Source organism: Excalfactoria chinensis, chromosome 15 (genome assembly GCF_039878825.1).
Source record: "Excalfactoria chinensis isolate bCotChi1 chromosome 15, bCotChi1.hap2, whole genome shotgun sequence".
Taxonomy (NCBI): Eukaryota; Metazoa; Chordata; class Aves; order Galliformes; family Phasianidae; genus Excalfactoria; species Excalfactoria chinensis.
In genome coordinates, this window is record NC_092839.1 from 10,274,433 (window position 1) to 10,294,327 (window position 19,895).

Genomic DNA, 19,895 nt, shown 5'->3' on the forward strand with positions numbered 1-19,895 from the left:
TCAGGTTTGGCGCTTACTGTTGACATGACGTGACCACTGTCCAAGTAGTTCTTTCATGGTTGTGTCTTCCTGGCAGAGTGCTTTCACCTTTCCAAGTGGTGTATGTTATTGGAATGGACGTGAATTTCACTTGTGTATCATGGTTAAAGGTATTCCTGTCATTATCTCCTTTGGGTTTCATGGAGCTATGCTTTCTTTCTGTTGTCAAGGAAACACCAGTTTTTTCCCCCCTTGCTCATTAATGTCTGCGTTTTTGTTTCCATAGCTACAAAGGATCCTTAGTGTTTTAAAATAGCAGTAATTGGATTACCTTAATTTTTTTAATTTGTTGGCACCATTAATGGCTCCAATTTTCAACAGCAGGCACCAAAACTGTATCAGCGGTTTTTCAGCTACTAATGCTGAATGTCCCCTTGTCCTGAAATACTGGATACGTGCTGAGAAAAATCCTCAGCATCCAGCCTCGGGCTCTACACATGGAACTCTGGTTTAAGTCATTGAGTTCTCAATCTCTTGTTGTATTCAAATGTAGTTTTCTACATGTACTAATAAGGTATATGCAAAACTGTGGAGATTTTGCTTATTTCTTCTCTTATTACTAGTTGCTTAATATTCCCTCAGTAACTATGTTGAAATGTGACCATTATTGTTTAATTGGAGTTTCCCTCACCATGTCTGTACCTAATGACCATCTATCTGGCACTGGCTGAGTTTCCCAAAAGCTGTTTGGCACAAAATCCGAGCTGAAATTACTGAAGATAGTCATTTCTTTGCTCTGGTTTCTGATAGGAGCCTGCTGATAGAAGTTCTATTCTGAATTTTCTAGGCATGAACCCCAACATTTCACATATTTCCGAATCTTCGTAAATTTGACTTTCCTTTTCCCTTTCCCTTTCCCTTTCCTTTTCCTTTTTCCTTTTCCTTTTTCCTTTTCCCCTTCCTTTTCCCCTTCCTTTTCCCTTTCCTTTTCCTTTTCCTTTTCCTTTTCCTTTTCCTTTTCCTTTTCCTTTTCCTTTTCCTTTTCCTTTTCCTTTTCCTTTCTTTTCCTCTTCCCTTTCCCTTTTTTTTTATAAGAACACAAGCTAAAGAGGGTCTCCAGCCTAAAAGTAGTTACAAGCAAGCTGTAAGAAAAACGTGACAGAAAGGAGCTAGATGCTGATCACTATAAACAGGGAATTCCCATTAACTTAAAATACTAGTTCCTGCTTTTCAACATGGATTTTCTTGCATCCTTGAGGCAAAGAAAGAGTATTACCATAGAAACAGTATCCCGTATCATTGTGGGCCTTTCTGGTGCTTGTGTGCTGTTATGGAAACAGACATCTTAACTGCTGTCCATGTGTTTTCTATTTCAGTTGTTGTGTTTGTAAAGATACGTTATTAAACTATAATTTCAGGATTCATTTTAATAACAACGAAGTCTCTGAATTGTTCAGCAATTTACAAAGCACCTCAAGGCCGTCCCACATTAAAAACAGCATTAAAACAAAATGTACAGTAACAGTGCCCTCGCAGCAGTTACTGGCCTGTCCAAATTTCTATCGTGTGCAAATAATTAGAAGATGGACTGTCCAGCCTTCCAATCACTTGTAAAACTACTCTGGGAAAGCAAATCCTTAACCCATATGATCTGTGAAGGGACACATCCTTCCTGCATGTCTGCATGGAAATGAAAGGCAGAAAATTCAGTGAGAAAATGTGACGTAGTTGGCTGAGCTGGGAACCGTGAACTCTGAAATGTTAATCCCTGCTGAACCATTCTTTTGTCTTGGGAAAGCCATCTTTGATCCTGATCTTGGGCTTATTTCTTGGCATTGAGTCCTTAGAGCTTTGAGAAAATCTCCTCAACCTTTTTGTCTCCATAATATCTGACATACGACGTATTTCCCCAGAGTTTGGCAAGAGTCATTATTTCTTAATTTTCTGGAACAAAACCCTTTAAAAATCTGTGACACAATTGCAAGTTTTTATGGTCATCCATCATTTAACTTGTCAGTTGTAAGTAGCTTCCTGGCCAATTATATTAATTATACTTTTTAATTACTGTAATTCAAGAAGTCTAAGTGTGCCCTTTTTTAACTTTATCTTTTATCTCTTTATCTCTTTATCTGATTTTAATCGTAATCATCTGTACCAGGAAGGTGATACGCTGCCTCTTTTCCTTGCAGTTATTATGGCTTGTAATGGGGGTATTTCCTAACACTGAAAAACTGAAAAGATGTCAGCTGCAGATAGGATTAGAACATGTATAATGAAAACAGCCAAACATAATGAATTCTTTGGTAAAATTCAGGTGCCTCCACTGCGCTTCAGGGAAACAGAAAAACAACATGGAAACACGTCAGTTTTGAAAGTCATCTAATTTTCCTCATAATGCCAGTGATGCAATGATGCCTCAACAATATTTGTATCATTTAAATGGAGCAGTGTTTTATGAAGAGCTTCTAATTAAGCATCGGTTCAACTCCTTACATGTTTTCCCAAACCAAACTACTGATGATGGTGTTCTTGAATTCAGCTTACAAAAAAAAAAAAAAAACAACATGTTAAAGCAGCCCATCAAAACTCCCCAAAAAAAGGCTTTCAAACTGGAACTGTGAGTTCATTTCTTGTATTCATCTCACACCCCAAAAAAAACCCACAAAAAAACAACAACAAAACCCCTGATTCACTCTATACTGTCCATAAAAATGCAAATTAAAAAGATGTAAATAATTATATATATATATCTATGTATACATACATAGATATATATATATATAAATGCTGCACCTTCAGGGCTGCAATATCTTGCAAAAACTGCTCCTTATTAAATCTCTTTGCTTACCACGAAAAACAAAGTGACCTCAGAGGTCTCCAAATTACTTATTAACTAAAAGAAAGTCTTGTAATTCTTTTAATGAATGTTACAACTTCTGTTGCAACTACAAGACCAAGACCTGAGTGTTATACCATGTTCTGAGTGGGACAAGACACCTGGTTACTCCCATCCCTGAGACGTGCAGTGACCTGCAATGATCTCCATAGCCCTGTGTAGAGCTGGTTGATGCTCCTGGCTCAGGGCATCATTTTCCACAGGAAATATAAATCCTGATTCCTTATCAAGGACTTACAGGCCAGGGCAAAGCGACCCTTGTCTCAGCATGTGGGAAGTGCCTGATGGGAGGATGCCGCCACCCAGGTCCCACCAGTGGTAATGCACTGACAGGAATAGGGGATCCTGAACACTGAATGTAAGAGAAAAAGAAGCAAGTGTGGAGTGCTAGTCTTTGCTCCATGCCTCCATTTTCGTGTGCTGATATGGTACATCCCCCTCCTGTGAGATGTGGAAGTGTCCCAGAAAGCCAAGTAAGAAGCAGCCAAGATGGCGCCATGCTGCGCTGGCAGGCGCGCTCAAAATGGCGGCATTGTGTGGAAGGCGCAGCCTTGGGCCGGCAGGATCTCCTGCCACAGGGTTCCAACCTCACAAAATAACATCCCTTGGTTCAGGAAAGCTGTCTGCAAAGGGCTGATGCAGGGCAGCCAGGGGTGTGCTGTAATGAAGGGGGTGGCACAGGAGCACTTCGTATGGAGACCTGCAATGCTGCAGGTGCCTCAGAAATGCACCTGTCTGTGGTCTGAGGCTGTGGTCACCCATAGGAACACTGGCTCGCTCAGAGGGAGACCTGTTGGACCAATTAAGATGTCAACACAAGAAAATGAAGGAGCTCTCTTCCAGGCAGCTGTAGGTATCTTGGTTTGGTTTGGATCCGTTCAGGTCCCTTAACGTGTGTTCATATCCTTTTGAAAGTACTCCTTTCATTTGGAACATGTCAGCAGGGAGTTAGATCTGTACGGCGCACTGGAATACATGTTTATAACAGTAACAAACACCGATGGAGAAATAACTGACTTAAGTATGGTTTTTGGGTTTTTTGTTGCTTTTTCCTTCTTTATCTTAGCACATCTGAAGGTTCTGTGTTTACTGAAGCTGCGTGGGGGTTTCTTATTAATATCATTTTTTACTTAGACCTCACTACGCCTGCTGATTCCGTCGCTAATGTCTCTGGCAGCACCAGAACCTGTTTGAGTCCATATGCACAGGGAAACGTTCAGCTGTTCAGGCAGTATTTGTTTGTTCTGTTCCTATGGTACCCATACCATGGCACATTTGGGAGTCCCTTATTTAGAAGACACATGGTATTCATATCTTGGTTAAAAAGAAAAGCAGCTGTAGCTCCTACTTGCTTCATTTTACCTTTTTATAGGCTTCCATTTGTAGCAATTATTGATTTACAGCGTTTAATGTATTGCAGAGCAGCGTATCCCCTGAATTAGCCACAGAATATATAATAGAGCAATTCTTCTTTCTGAGCATTAAAACCATACACTGACATTAACCAAGAACTCCAGTTTTGCCATCTGATTGGTCACCATCTCTCTGACAGGGATGTATTTCCTCCTGATTTAGTGCTGTAGAAGTGATGTGGATATTAAGATTCCTTAATAGAATCTTAAGTTTAGAGGACAATAATAAAGTGAGGCAGTTAGTAAGAAAATACATTAATGATTGCTCTTTGAGAATACTAAGTCACTGCTAAATCTACTCTGTACAAATAGATATGCAATTGATTTGTATTTTCCACTTTGTGGTTATTGTGTCTTGGATTCATTGCAGATAGCAGAGAACTTTACATTCCTGGGAGATGAATGGCATTAATAGAGTTTGGCTCATTCACACGATGGTAAATCTGCTGCTCTGTGCTTTGGATTTAACTTTTTGTTTCATTTACATTTGTTATTTATTCCTTTAATTATTGCCTCGCTGAAGCATGAAGTTTCAATCCGCTTCCTGGGCAGCTCAGATTCAGTATAACTGAAATGCATGAAGAATTCTCATGTTGTGGTTTCTTTAAACCTGATAGAGTACAAGATGTCAGAGCCAAAGAGCTCTAGAGGCATTCTGGATAAAAGAGCATGGTTTGAAGGCCATGAGTGCACATATAGCTCCATATTTGTGGTTCAGTGTGTAATACGTCATGACCACTACTGGTTCTTCGAGGTTCCCCATTGGACAGTTGCATTCATCACATGTTTAATAGCCTGGTGTGCTTTTATAAGAGACGTTGTGGTCATTAGAATTAAACAAGGATCAGATATAGGGAAGAAGCACAATAATTTCCAAACAACAGCAGATGATCAGAAGCTTTAAAGTACTTCAAAGCATGTTTTAATTGTGCAGTTATTGTGCTTGCTCATGAGTTGTGGGTGATAACGTGATTATCATCTGCCTACCCGATGATAATTTCAACGCACATTTGTGATGCTTGCAAGAAGAAACATTGTCTAGCTGGTAGTTGTCATATTGCACAGACTCCAAGGGACTGTTTCCCAGACAACAGGAGAGTTGTGGCACATCCACAGACTGAACACTGTTGTGTATCTGCACTTCAGTCAAACACCTGGTGGCAGCTGCTGCTCCCACTGTTGGTACGGACAAGATGCAGCTCTTTGTATAGCCAGAAACAAACCCTTTGATCTACGCAAGCCAAAGAAGCTGTTGTTTCACAGGCAGGTGTTGTGTATTTCTCAGACCACGTTCCTGCCACCTCAGTTTGCACGGAGAAAAATTCGGTGTTAGTGAAACGTCATTTTTAGCCTTTCTGGGTTTCCCGATGCCAACTTACTGGCACAGGCAGCAAAGTGCTGTGAGCCGTGTTTGTGGAGGAGGTGACCACAGCACGAGTGTTTGTTAGCGTGCAAAAAGTGAGCAAAGGAAGCCAGTGTGACTCAGGGCTGAGCTTGGCTGCTCTGCAGGCCAGGCACCTATTTGTAATGCTGACGGTCACTGTAAGTGATGAACAGCTGACAGAGATTTGCTGCCCTGTGAGATGTGCTGCTGTTCTGCTCCTTTGATGTCACCCGTGGAGAGGGATTAAATGATTCTGCAAAATGTGTGGAAGCAATTTACGTAATCTCGTATAAAATCTTGACGCGTTAGTAATGCAGCTGTTTTATTGAGTCAATGGAAACACCAGGATGGAGGCATTCCAGACCCAAACTCCCTCCCTCCCACAGATAAACCTCAGGTGGCTTCCACAAGATCACGCGCTATTTTAGAGCCCGGCAATGATTTTTGGGTCTGAGAAGGAAATGAAGGTCGTTCTGAAACAGGAAATAAATGCACAATAGTGCTGTTATAAACTGCATCCCTCCTTCTGACCCGGCCCATCTCAACCGCACTTCATAACGAGTGACTGGAATTGCTGGCATAAAAAGGTGGCTGGGCATTAAGAAGCCCTGAGTGCCGGGAGCCGGGCAGGATTCCTGCAGCCTGCCTCCCATCCCCGCTGTATGCAGGGCAAACACTGCAGTGCGCACACAAAGATGCTCCGTTCTGTCCGTGCCGTCCGAACGCTCGTTTCTCTCTCTCCCGTGACAGGAAGATGCTCCGGAACAGCCCAAAGGCCGCAGTTTTGTAACCGGCGGTTATAAAATCGCCCACGCGTTACAAAACGTTACTTAACAGCTGCCGCGCGGCTCCGCAACGCCCCCTGGCGGCCAAACCGTGCGGAGCGGGGCCGAATGCCGGCCGGGTGGAAGCGCTGCTGTGCGACACGCGTGTCGCCGCCAGCCGCCGTGGCGCGATGCGAGACGCCCTGAGCCGCATCCAGAAGCCCGCTCTCGGTTACCGGACGCTGCCGCGCTGCGCTCCTGAGCCGCGCCTCGAACCGCCGGCAGGAAAGGTTCAAGAAACGCGCAGCCGCCGCCCCGCGGCTAAAGGGACGGGAAAAGGCGCTTCGGAGCCGCGGAGCCGACGGCAGGGAACGGCAGGGAACGGCAGGACAACGGCAGGGAACGGCAGGGCAGCGCCCAGGGCGCCACGTGGTGCCGGCGGCGCCGCTGGGTGCGGTTCGGGACGCAGCGCTGCCCCCCACACCCCGCGCAGCCGCCGCCACCGCCCCCGCCGCGCGCAGGCGCACTGAGCGGGACGCGGGGCGGTGCCTGACGCCCTCCGCGCGACTCCCAAGGGCTCCGCGACCTCCGCGTCACCGCCGCGACGTGCCGACATTGGGCGCCGCCGCGGCCCGACCCTGCTGCGCAGGCGCTGTGCTGCCGCCGGCACGGCCCGGTACGGCCCCGCGGCGAGACGGAGAAGCGCCGGTCCCGGAGAGCAGCGGCGGTGCCGCCCCGTGTGTGCCGCCATGAAGATCTGGACCTCGGAGCACGTATTCGAGTGAGTGCCGCGGGGGCTGAGGGAGCGGGACGGCTTCTTCCCTCTCTTCTTCCCTCTCTTCTTCCCTCTCTTCTTCCCTCTCTTCTTCCCTCTCTTCTTCCCTCTCTTCTTCCCTCTCTTCTTCCCTCTCTTCTTCCCTCTCTTCTTCCCTCTCTTCTTCCCTCTCTTCTTCCCTCTCTTCTTCCCTCTCTTCTTCCCTCTCTTCTTCCCTCTCTTCTTCCCTCTCTTCTTCCCTCTCTTCTTCCCTCTCTTCTTCCCTCTCTTCTTCCCTCTCTTCTTCCCTCTCTTCTTCCCTCTCTTCTTCCCTCTCTTCTTCCCTCTCTTCTTCCCTCTCTTCTTCCCTCTCTTCTTCCCTCTCTTCTTCCCTCTCTTCTTCCCTCTCTTCTTCCCTCTCTTCTTCCCTCTCTTCTTCCCTCTCTTCTTCCCTCTCTTCTTCCCTCTCTTCTTCCCTCTCTTCTTCCCTCTCTTCTTCCCTCTCTTCTTCCCTCTCTTCTTCCCTCTCTTCTTCCCTCTCTTCTTCCCTCTCTTCTTCCCTCTCTTCTTCCCTCTCTTCTTCCCTCTCTTCTTCCCTCTCTTCCTCGTCTCCCCTTGGGACGGGGCCTAAAGACCCCCCCCCCCCCCCTCCGGGCCGCCTGCCCCGGCCGTCTCGGTGCCGGTCCCTGCTCGGACGGGACGGGAAGGCTCCGCTCCCCCGTGACCTTCCTGCGCTGGGACCGCCATGAAAAGGGGAAAGTAACGGCCTGGAGAACGATCCTCGGCTCACCCAGAGCTGTTTGTGTTCACGTGTTTCGGCGGTATCGAACCCGAGCGTGTGCTTTGCAAGTTAAAAACACCAAGTAGCGGGTCTCAGGTGTTCCGTGTGCTTCATGTGCTCCGTGTGCTTCATGTGCTCCGTGTGCTTCATGTGCTCCGTGTGCTTCATGTGCTCCGTGTGCTTCATGTGCTCCGTGTGCTTCATGTGCTCCGTGTGCTTCATGTGCTCCGTGTGCTTCATGTGCTCCGTGTGCTTCATGTGCTCCGTGTGCTTCATGTGCTCCGTGTGCTTCATGTGCTCTGTGTTTAATGTGCACCACCTGCCGCTGCCCCGCCGCCCTGCAGCTGCTTTCTGCTCGGGTAGGATGTTTGCAGTTAAGGGTCATACATTGAACTGCATTAGAAGCCCACCCCGACTGCTGCGTTGGCTTCAGCTTTAATAGAGCTCCGGTTCCAAAGCTCCGCTGTTCACCTTGTGTTTCATCTCTGTTCTCACAGTCACCCCTGGGAAACGGTGACGACGGCCGCCATGCAGAAGTACCCAAACCCGATGAACCCCAGCGTGGTCGGAGTGGACGTCCTGGACAGACACATTGACAGCAGCGGGAAGCTGCACAGCCACAGACTGCTCAGCACCGAGTGGGGAATCCCTTCCATTGTGAAATCGGTGTGTGCTGCTGCACAGCTGGGGAAGGGCAGGGAGGGGTGTTTGTGAAGCAGGATGTTGTATAGAAATGTGAGACCTGTAACAAGTTCAAGCAGGTGCGTATGAGGAAGTTTGTAGCAGTGCTGCATGCATTGAATGCCAGTCAGCCAACAATCAGCAAGGTCTTCCAAGTGTAAAACTGAGATCTACCTCAACTGAGTAGCTTTAATTTTAACTAAGCCTCACTTGCCAGCATTTGTTTGATACGACAGCCACTACCTGTGCATTTAAAAGCACTGAAGCAATGGCAGTTGTTGAGCATAACTAACTGTGTGTATCTGTGCCCATCTCCCAGCTCATTGGCACGAGCAGAACGAAGACGTACGTGCAGGAACACTCCGTTGTTGACCCGCTGAGAAAAACAATGGAGCTGAACTCCAGTAACGTGAGTACTCCGGTTCTGGTTATGCAGTAGATTGCAGCTTATAGTCGTGCCTTAGAAACGATCTGCAAGGTGCATTAGAACAGAGCGTTACACCTGTAAGTGTTGTGTTCATAGCTGACCAGTTCTCAGAAAGGAGCTGCTGGTTTTGGTGCTGCTCGGCTGTGATGGGTCTGAATCACCAAATTGCTCGGGTTGGAAAAGACCTTCAGGGTCATCAAATCCATCCACAGAACGTACAGGACCTGATGGGCAGGTTTCCACCTCTTGGTTTAGTTTGTTCTTCTGGAGTGGTGTTTTCCAAGCCCTGTGGTGCTGCACGGTGCCACCGTTTCCTGGTGGTTTCAGAGCTGCTTTACGAACAGCTGCATCTTTCTGATTCCATAAGAACGTGGTAGTTTGTGTGTGGCAAACGTTGGTAGCTGGTAAATGATCCGAACAGACCATGAGATCAGCAAATGCTGAACATGGAGATTTATTTATCGAGTTCTACGACCTCAATGCTGATACTTGCAAGAAAAACCTGGTTTAAATCCCATCTGTGTTAGTTTAGTACCTGCAGTTTAACATAGCCTTTCTGTGCTGTTTTTACTGAGGGATCTTGTTTCATGTTCCGCAGATTTCATTTACAAACCTCGTGTCAGTAGATGAGAGGCTTGTCTACAAACCACACCCTCATGAACCAGACAAGTGAGTACCTTGTGCTTCTGAGAGTGCCCTGAGGGAGGACAGGCCTTGGCTCTGTACATTGCCTTGGATGATGCAGTGGGGTTTGTGTGACTTCTCTTGTGCTGCCTTGTCTGTAAAGAGATGGTGTGCTGCCGCTTCAGGACTCCCTGAAAAACGGGTCTGAACTGAAGCGCTGTGCTATGGCAGTCTCATTCCCAGCAGTGCTCTGCAGAAGCAGCGTTGCATTGCCGTGTCTGCTCCAACTGCAGGCTGCTGGTGTTGGAAATAGCCGAGTGCCACAAGGAGCCACTTGGACCTCGTGGGGACTCTTGGGTTTTGTTTCATGTGTAGAAGCACATGCAGTTAAACAACTGTGACAGTTGTTGTGTTACCAGCAAAGGTGATGACAGTGTCCTTGCTGGGGGAAGCAGGGAGCCTCTGGGAAATGCACTGTTTTAAACTGCTCTGACAATTTACTTTCTGTTCTGTTTCAGAACCATTTTGACACAAGAAGCAATAATTTCTGTGAAAGGTGTCAGTCTCAGCAGTTACCTAGAGGGATTAATGGCCAACACCATTTCCTCCAATGCTAATAAAGTAAGTGTGACCTCTGTGTAACGTATGACCCCTGGCTTAATGGCAGTACAAATCTCTGTATGACTTTCTGGCTTTGTCAGCAGACTTAGGGTACATGGAGTTCTACTGTCTGTGCTGTAGACTTCTGAAGGCTTAGCTTGTTGAACGTGCTCTTTTTTTCTTCTTGCAAATGTGGATAATAAATACTATTGGCCAGTGCTCTGAATCTTCATTGGAAAAGCATTTCTATTTGCTTAAGTCTGTCCCTCCTTTGCTGCCCTCTTGATGCCGTCTGTGGGGTTTGCTATTGCAGCGGTACGCACCAAGGCCCATCTGCAGCAGTGCTGTGGAGCAATGAAGTGGTGTTTGAAGGGTCGGTTCCTCTTGAGTCTTTTCAGAGTTTACCCTTTGAGTTCAGCCTCAAGACTCATAAAACACAAACTGAATGAAAAGCCACTTTGTGCTCCATAACACAGCGCTGTTGGCACAAGGAGTCTTTTCGTGGTGTGTGAGCCAGCACCGCTTTCTGTTAATTGGGTTTTTGAAGTAAAGAATGCCACAGAGCTGTGTGTTCCTGGACCTCTGCTTGGATCATTGCTAGGATTCATACGCTAAAACTTACTTTTTGTAACCCACAGGGCCGTGAAGCATTGGAATGGGTAATAAATAGACTCAACGCTGAAATTGAGGAGTTTGCAGCTACAGCAAGAGGAACGATGAGGAATTCAATGGCAGCAGCAGCATTTGTAGAGAAATGATAGTAAATATATTTGTGTTATTAACAAGGTTTAGCAATCTAAAGCTTCTCTCCAAAAATAAATATATATATTTGTTATTTAAGGGCATACTTAGGTATGTTTCAAGTTTAATTTGGAGAAAAGCTTAGTTCTTACTAATGAGGCTGATTGGCAAAACTTAATTAATATATTGGTTCAGCTGGACCGAACTTCAGTTGCAGATGAAGAAATAATTTTCAAGCGTAGTTCCTGTATTTACATGAACACTAACCTGACTTAAATACTTTCAGACGTGAAATGGCCTCTTTTAGAGATGAGGCTGTTGGAGGAGACTGGCATGTTTGGTTGACTTCTGTGGAACTTTTGTTCTTGTGTGACTCATGGACTACCTCTGGGACCAAGCCCCAAATTAAGCAGAATGGTTTCTTCCAGCATTGTCCTGTTAGTTCAGTATTGACAGTTGTACGATACAACTTGGTTTAACAGTAACTTTATTACTTGAAGCTTGAAAAACAAAAGAATGTAGAAGATATTTTTGATATGCTTTTTAACTAGTTTGACTAGTTGAGCTAACCTGGTACTCCGCTCTTTTTCAGTCACTATAGGTAAAACTTTCTCAAGTGTCTCTTGTCTGCTAACACCTGAATTCTGTTCCTAAGTTTGGCGCTGCTGGGCTGGGCACACAGAAATGAGATCAAACTTAACCTTAAGGAATAACTCCATTTCTAAGAGCCCATCAAATAAAGGGGTACGATATGCACAGAGCCTTAAAGTTTCATAAGCTGCTGGCACTTCTGAGAATAGTAACTGTTCACTCCAGAATTTCATAGAATCGTGTAAAGGACTAAAAAATATTGCTGAAGATGGATAGAAAGATACCTGAGCATAAAAGGAAGTAATGTAAGTAATATCCTCATTAACTTGATCATGCTCTGGAAGTAACTTGTTACACAAACGCATTTTGTTGTCTTTTAAATTCAACAGTGTTCTAAATTCCAGAAAGGTCCTTTACATTTTAGGCTTATTTGCTCACAAAACAAGGCTCTTTAAATGAAAACCTCAAGTTTTCTACACTTTTGTTTCCTGGTACTTAGTACAGCTTCTTGGTACTGACCTCAGTGATTAGCTGTGGGAACTTCAAGCTCAAACCATGACATCCATACTTAAATAATACACCAGTTTGCTGGTAGTCCTGTTGGCTTCAGCAGAGGCTGCCTGTCCCATCTTACTCCTTCAGGGTGAAGAAATAATGGGAAAATACAGCCCTGATGTCTCTGATGCCAGAGACATTTCTTGCAGTTTTGGTTCTAAGCTTACAAGTAATCTCGAGACACTCGTAGCCTTCAAGAACTGCACTGTCACCTGTTCCAGTGTATTTTATATTGCATGCCATTTCTATTAAATGGAACTGCCCATTGAATAGCATCTGCTATCTAAACAGCTTATTTTAAGTGGGAAACTTAGAGGGGGGAAAATAATGAGTAGGGGGGAAAAAAAGAGCTGTATATATGCACCTTTTCAAAGTGTAACTATTCTAAATATTTTTCTAAAACAAACGGATTTGAAAATACCTTTATAAACAAAAGATCGTGGTTTGTTGTGCTTTTACAGATTATTGCAGCTGACATAAAAAAATAGCATTTTAACTGCAGTGCATTTGAAACTAATGCAGAGCTGTACTGTAACTTCTGATTGACAAATGCAGTGCTTGAAAGCGACTTCAGACGTTTGTTCAGCCTTCAGCATCACTTGCCATTTTAAAGTCAGTTTTATCTTTTCCTAATTGTTGTGCACTGAGGGCCTACGCAGCACTAAATCAGTTTGTCCTTGCACTGAAAAGCCTTTGTGAGAGATGATTCTTTTCTTTGTTGTATTTTATTTATATGCCTGCACTCTCATTATTCCAAGGGATACTGCATTTTTAAATAAAACCTCATGTGAGTTCTGCCTGGCTCCTCAAACTGTGTTCTGTTCCTTTCCTTTAACTGCTAGGTTAGTGATCCGGGTGGGGTGTGGAGGCGAAGGAATAGTCCAGAGTTGAGTTAATAGCTTATTTTATTCAGATGTGTATCTTCTAGTGTACATTTTTAAGTGGCAATAAATCAAACCTATTTGCAGCTGCTGTCTTTCTTTGCTCTTTAACAACTCACTGCTTTTTCCCACAAACCTGACACATTAACTTGAAACCTAGATCCCATGGGAAGGTTTTTCTCTGCTTAGACTGAAATTTGTGTACTGCAACTGTTAAGGATTGTGTCTCTCTCTGTGCAACCTGATACTCATTGTTAAAAGCAGAAGGGCTCTCTTGGAGCCTGTACATTCACAGAACAGTTTGGTTGCTTACCCACAGTGATCATAATAGGAGACCTCACCCCAAGAAACTTTGTCTGTTTTGGTGTGGTGGGCTGTGCAGCAACTACAAACTGTTCTGTCAGACAAGGAAGTGTGTGTGTGCTCTGCTAGCAGTATGCATGCATGCTCAGATAGTTTATTTGCCAGCTGCCTGCATAGCTGTGTCACAACTGGCAGCGCTCAGATGAACACAGGGTGCTATGGCTGAATGCTTTGATGCTGCAGCGAATGGGATGTACACTGGTGCAGAGCAGCCGTGTGTTCTGCTGGTCAGAACAAAGGAGGCAGATGGGAAAGAAAATGGGAGTTACAGATGGAGGGACAAAATGTAAGGATGAGAAAGAAAGAGGCTGGGGGGAGGGATAGAGAAATATAAGAACAAATCAGCAGTGGGGGGTGGTGAAAACTCTTTCAGCTTACCTAAGCAGACTTGTTCCTCACCTCACCTGCAGATGTAGGCCATCAAATTGGACAAACTTCAAATTCACCTGAACAACTTCTCTAAGAAACAGAAGTGAGTAAGCTTAGAGCCAAAGCTCCATGGCCTGGAGAAGATAAGAAGATGACTTATTACACTGTTAAAACTTCCATTCTTTTATTGTAACATTCATTGCATTATTTCATCCTTTTATTTACTGTAACAATAAGTAACTTGTGTCTGCGTGTACACTAAAAATAATGGACTTTTCTGTTAACGACTAAAGTCTAAGAAAACAAAAGACTTTGTTTAGCCAAAAACATTTCTTGCTAACAATGGGTGACAGCACCTGTTTGTTGACATAGCAGTTAGCAACTGATTTACAGCTTACTGGGGGGAGAGGCAGAATTAACCACAATTGCCTACACATTGCTGCTTTGCCTGATGTGGTCTTTATTTGCAGTAAGAGCATACAGCCAAGTTTCTTTCCAGTAAGGTAAAGCTAAACGCCCACTGTCTGCACTCCCTTTGCACTAACAGACACTGGGTTCAAAGTAAAAGATCAGCATCCTGTGGAGGTTCAAAAGCGAACAGATGAACTCAAGAATGCTGATAACACAAGTTTGTCTGAAAGCTGAGTCATTTTTGAATGCCTGCGTTCTTCAGGGTGTGAAGTTTGTTCTTTCACTTGTGCAGGACTTGTGGCAAAATTGAGTAGATGTTGTGAAATTAGGAGTAAAGAAACCGTAACACCATAATATGATGGAAAATACAGCAATAATAGCAGGGCGGCAAAGCCTGTAGCTGCAGCAAATGAGAACAAGCCCAAATGCAGCAGCTACGGATACATAAACAAAGGAAGAAAATTTGCTTACCTTCAGATAGGCCTCAGACATGCAGGGATCTCCATCAAGACCCCCTCACTTCCACTGCCAGCCCTTAAGTGAGGGCTGGAAGGGCTGGATCCTGGCAGCAGCCCTTCCATCACTCAGATGCATTGCTTACACCTGAGCTGCCCTGGGCTGGCCCTGCCTTCCCCCCAGGTGCTCCATCACTGCTTCAGGCCTTGACTCAGCATTTCTGCAATGCAAACTATGTGTCAGAACCTGTACTTGGGACTTAGTCATATTTTATAGTCACCTTGTATTCTAAATTATCCAGCTGAAGTAGTAGAAGCATTTAACTTTCTTAATCTGATATTACATCCAGTTTTATTATCTCTTTTTAATCCTCAGATTTGAGAGGCACTCAGGAAGCTACATGATTTTCCTGCTTATTTCTTCTGGGCAGGGAGGAGTGGAGTAGGGTGGTATAGCACAGATTATTTCCTAGTCTGTCAAGTGAAGTGCAATAATGGTGATTATTTAACTCGGATCACAAAATCACAGAATCAGAGGGGCTGGAATGGACCTCCAGGGATCAGAGAGCGCAGCCCCCCTGCAGAGCAGGTCCCCTACAGCAGCATCCTGAGTCAACCTTACCTTTCAAAGACATACAAGCACCTCTAAGACTTGAAACCTCTGTTAAAGTGCCCCAGCCCCTGCTGCCACCTGGGCACTTCTAAAGTTTTGTTCAACATTATAACCGACTGTGGACACAGAAAGTTTTAGGTCCTCATGCTATTTTATCAGAACGTTTAAGAAATAATATAGGAAACATACAAGAAAAAGCTATTAAGCACACCAAAACATGTACAAAATCATGCACAACATTCTCAGACCTTGAATGTACCTGAATTCTCCTCTGCTGATCCTGGGCTCCTCCAGAGACTATTTCTTGCCAGATGGGCAGCTGAGAACTTGGCAGACCCTGCAAAATATTTTCTACTTGAATCCAGGTGTCCAAGTTAAAAATAAGTTTCCTCATCTGCTTCATCAAATAACCTTCAAAATAGAAAACAACACAGAAGTGCCGCTTTATTTTAAGATTAGAGCTGATTTTGGAGCATGTTTTCTGCTGGTGCTCTGTGTTTAGTGCTGTGTTTAGACAAAGAAGAGATTTAATAGGAGATGACCTTTATTGTCATCAGCATGCCATGATTTCCAGTAGCTGTGGAACAGATTAGGGTCATCAGCAGAGAGACCAGCAGAGCATTAGCAGCATAGCCCAATACGGCTTACACAAGCAGAGAAAGGAGATAAATCCACAGCTATCAAAGGTAGGAAGTATGACTACTGATCTGTATATTTTATACAATAGTAACCATAATTCCGTGTTTCTTGACAGTGTTATTTCATAGGAAAATAAGCAATAACCGTATGGAGCTAAGGCAGAAAGAACGCAGTGAAGGGATAATGGCTCTTATAGCTGCTGGAAATTGCGTTGATGCTGGCTTGTCTTTCTACTGTAACATTCCTTCTGTACAGTTGTTTTTTCTTCCCTGTATGATGAACTTGAGGAGCTTTATAAGATTAGAGATGAAGTCGGTCACGAAGCGACGCAGTTGTTAAATAAGAAGGGCTTGTTTTAAGGGATTCCTGAGTTTTATTTTTTTGCTGTGAGTACAGGACAGCATCGTAGGATGCATCAAGAAAGATCTGTCTGCTCTGCCTTCCCATCGGCAAATATTGAACTTTTGAGCTGTACAATTACAGATCCGTTATGAATACACGTTCAGGTGCATTCATGAACTATCTCAGATCTCACCACTGGCACATATCAGCTCTTTCTTTTCTTTTTTTTCCCCCTCTGGTAATTTTTGTCTTGTGTTAAATCCCCTGTTTAATATTTACACAGTAAAACATGATTCCTGTCACCTTCAGTCTGTGTTCAGCAGACACCTGTTGTAGCTAAAAGGTGACCTCAGTAGGAGTGCTATGCCTGGTGATTATGCTAAATCCATTATACATGCATCTGGACATCAGTTGTGTAATCACAGCAGAGCCTGGATGTATTCACCTGAGAAAAGGCAGCCTCCTGCTGTGTATATCCACTTCCTTGTTCCATAATATACTCATGGGATAACTTGCTGAAGAACTTTGTGCCATCTTCTGCCTACGACTGGAAAAATAACAGGATTCAAACACTGTTTTACAACACAGCCTTGGGATGAGAAGGCAGCAGCTGCAGATCAGCCTCTTGATCCACTCGTACTATAATTAGATGTACCTTTTTGAACTAAAACATAAGCTGTTCCATTTCCTTTTTAATTAATGCCTCCATTCTATCTCTGTAGTGCCATTCATCAATTCAAACTAACCACAACCTAATAATTACTGTTGTTACAGTTCAAGTTTTATGCCCAGAGGCATGATATGAAAATAATAAGACCTCACATTACCTACAACGAAGCAGAACTGATATCACTACATATTTCTTTTCCACACCATCACCTTAGCATAATACTGGCTTTCAAAAATAAATCCCTGTACTTGCTGTGGAGAAAAGTTAGTTATTTATTTGCTATTTTGTTAGCATCATCCAGAAGATCTGCAGTTTTGGGTTAGACATTACGGATGAGAAGGAAGAAATCAGTCACACCTTTATAGTGAGAGGCTGGGTTTGACCTGAAGCTGTTGTGTACATCTGTGCATCTTTTATTTTAACCTCTGTACATAACCAGTAAGCAGCCCGGTGTCTGAATATCCCATGGTATCATTTTAATTTCCATTCCATTGTAACCGTTTTATTTCAGACCTTCAGACCCTCTTTGTCAGGCTGTCATAGATGCTAAAGTCTCACTGAACAGGGAGAGCCGTGCCAAGACACACAAATGGCTGCTGCTGTAGATACTCTCCTGGATGTGAACTTCTACACTGCTCCCCTGGGAAGGAGCAATATTCTAAATAACAATGTGAGCTCTTACTGTTCACCTTTCCTGCATAAAATCAGTGAGAAAGACAAGGATTAGAACCATATGCTTAGTTATTTTCAAAACTGATACTTTTTGAGTTTCACGGTATCTTTTCAGGTTGTTCTGATGCCATTAGAGATCTTCAGTTACAAATAGTTCTGATTTAAAATCGGTCACGTTGTGAATTTACTTGGCTTTTCAGTTTTGTCTCTCACCTGGACCTTCCCGGTCTCACTTTCTGGGCTCCCTGGACCCCTCCAGTGTAAAGACTTCAGCCTCCTTGGAACTCTTAAAGAAAATCCCCTTTTCAGATTCTTTGGATCTCTCCAGTCTGAGCTCTTCATCCTCCGTGGAATTTTCCAGTCTCACTTCTTCATCTTCTCTGGACCTTTCCAGTCTCACATCCTCAGCCTCTTCAGACTGCTCCAGTACATCCTCTTCAGTCTCCTTAGAGCTCTCCAGTATCACCTCTTCAGATTCTTGGGAGCGCTCCAGTTTCACCTCATCCATTTCACTGGACCTATCAAGTCTCACCTCCTCAGGCTCTCTGAACCTCTCTGGCGACAGTTCCTCAGTCTCCTTAGATCTCTCCAGTCTCACCTCAACACCTTCCCCAGATTTCTCCAGTCCGACTTCTTCATCTTCTTTAGACCTCTCCAGTCTCACTTCCTCTCCTTCCCTAGATGCCTCTGGTCACACCTCTTCAGCTTCCTTAGATGATTCCTGTGAAATCCCTTCGACTCCAACGTACATCTCAGAGCAAACCTCAACCTCTTCAGAATCACTAGATCTCACTGATTTTAATTACTTCATGCTTCCGGGATCCTCTGAGTTACCCTCATCGGCTGCTGAGGATGTTTCTAACCTCATCTCTGCACCCTTCACGGATGTCTCCAACGTCTCCTTTCAGGATCCTTCTTCCCTCACTTCCTCGGTACCTTTGGACATTTCTAACCTCACAACTTTAGTTCCCACAGATGGATCCACTCTCACATTTCTGGATGTTGCTAATCGCACCTCTTCAGCTTCTCTCGATCTCTGTATTTAACTCTTCTACTCTATCCTTTCTTCTCTCTGTGAACTCACTGTACCCTTCTAAGTTTCCCTCCTTTTATGCCTCTACAAGGTTTTATCTGAAGGGAGATTCGGTACAAATACATTCTAGCATTTAAACAAAACTTGAACAGGGCTTGAAAGCAGTTTGTACAACTCTGTAACGGTGCCTTGTTTACAGCTTTATAAACATCAACGTATACCCTGCGATTTTTGTAGAGCTCCATTTCAATCATTCATTTCATTTCCATTCTGTCTCATTTCTCTCTCAACGATTTAACTTTTAACTCATGCTGAGAATTTGTTTTGCAAAACCCACTGATAGCAAATAATCGCACCCACATCATGCACCTCCAAAACAGATTGAATCCTGAGAACTGCAGAGCCATTTCACATGGAGAAACAGAGAGTGGAGATGTGGTGGGGGGAAAACAACAGCTGATTAGAAAGAGGAGCAGGTGAGAAACAGCCAGGTGGGGAGAGGGAGCAGAGGGACTCACAGCAGGAACTCGGGTGTCAATTTCAGCTACAAACAGAGCCGTTTATGGCCTGGGCAGCTCACAAGGCTTAAACTGTTGGTCCAGACGGAAGGAGCCGCTGTAGGAAACCCTTTCAGAACATCAACACAACGTCTGCAGAGCGGGATCTCAGCACAGACATCAGCTGGCAAATAAGGACAGGACATTCTGCCTCCCCACTCTCCCTCCCTGGTTGCTGTTCCCATTAATTACACTCATAAGGTAATCTCTTACTGGCTAATGATATCCTGGAGACAGATGACAATGGACCTGGTGAAAACCTTTCTTTTCCCCCCTGTAAATCCATCCTGTCACCGTTATTGTACGGACCGTTCATTGCACCAACCCTGCGCTGAGATCTCTAATAAAGAAACTATTCTGTGCTTTACAACATGACCACCATCAGTCCATTCACCACCGCGCGGTGATGTGAGGCACGCAAAGGAGGCTGCAAAGAGGCCCAAAGTCAGCCCAGGAGCTGCACAGCTCCTCAGGGAGCCCAACAGCGTGATGTGGTTTGGCTTTAGAAAGAAGATGTAGGGAAGAGGTGCGAATACTGAAGTGGAAGGGCTTAATAAAAGAACAACCCGAGATCTCCTTACCCACAGCCGCGTCCCGGCAGACCGAACGCAGAGCGGCGGGCAGAGCCATGCTGAGAGACCAGCGCTGCCCCAGGAATGGCGGCTCCCTATCGCGAGACTCAAGAAAGAGCGGGATTCGCG

The 19,895-nt window shown here is 44.6% G+C and overlaps 1 protein-coding gene and 1 long non-coding RNA gene across 2 annotated transcripts; one reads left to right on the plus strand and one right to left on the minus strand.

Annotated features, from left to right (window-relative positions):
* The first annotated feature begins 7,006 nt into the window (after nt 1–7,006).
* PRELID3B (PRELI domain containing 3B) lies at nt 7,007–13,156 on the plus strand. Its single transcript, XM_072350620.1, has 6 exons — nt 7,007–7,216; nt 8,468–8,636; nt 8,971–9,060; nt 9,677–9,747; nt 10,221–10,323; nt 10,941–13,156. The coding sequence occupies exons 1-6, from the start codon at nt 7,185–7,187 to the stop codon at nt 11,058–11,060; spliced, it is 585 nt and encodes a 194-aa protein (XP_072206721.1). The 5' UTR covers nt 7,007–7,184; the 3' UTR covers nt 11,061–13,156.
* LOC140259378 (uncharacterized) lies at nt 13,079–19,868 on the minus strand. Its single transcript, XR_011905396.1, has 4 exons — nt 19,776–19,868; nt 15,541–15,618; nt 14,685–14,889; nt 13,079–13,892 (listed from the first exon to the last, which is right to left on the minus strand). It is a non-coding gene; the product is annotated as an uncharacterized lncRNA (long non-coding RNA).
* Nucleotides 19,869–19,895: the final 27 nt, after the last annotated feature.

Excerpts from the sequence above, each read along its gene's own strand:
- PRELID3B (XM_072350620.1), top strand. The coding sequence starts at position 7,185 with ATGAAGATCTGGACCTCGGAGCACGTATTCGA. Across the intron at positions 8,637-8,970 it reads TCCCTTCCATTGTGAAATCG|CTCATTGGCACGAGCAGAAC; the intron begins GTGTGTGCTGCT and ends CCCATCTCCCAG. Across the intron at positions 9,061-9,676 it reads TGGAGCTGAACTCCAGTAAC|ATTTCATTTACAAACCTCGT; the intron begins GTGAGTACTCCG and ends CATGTTCCGCAG.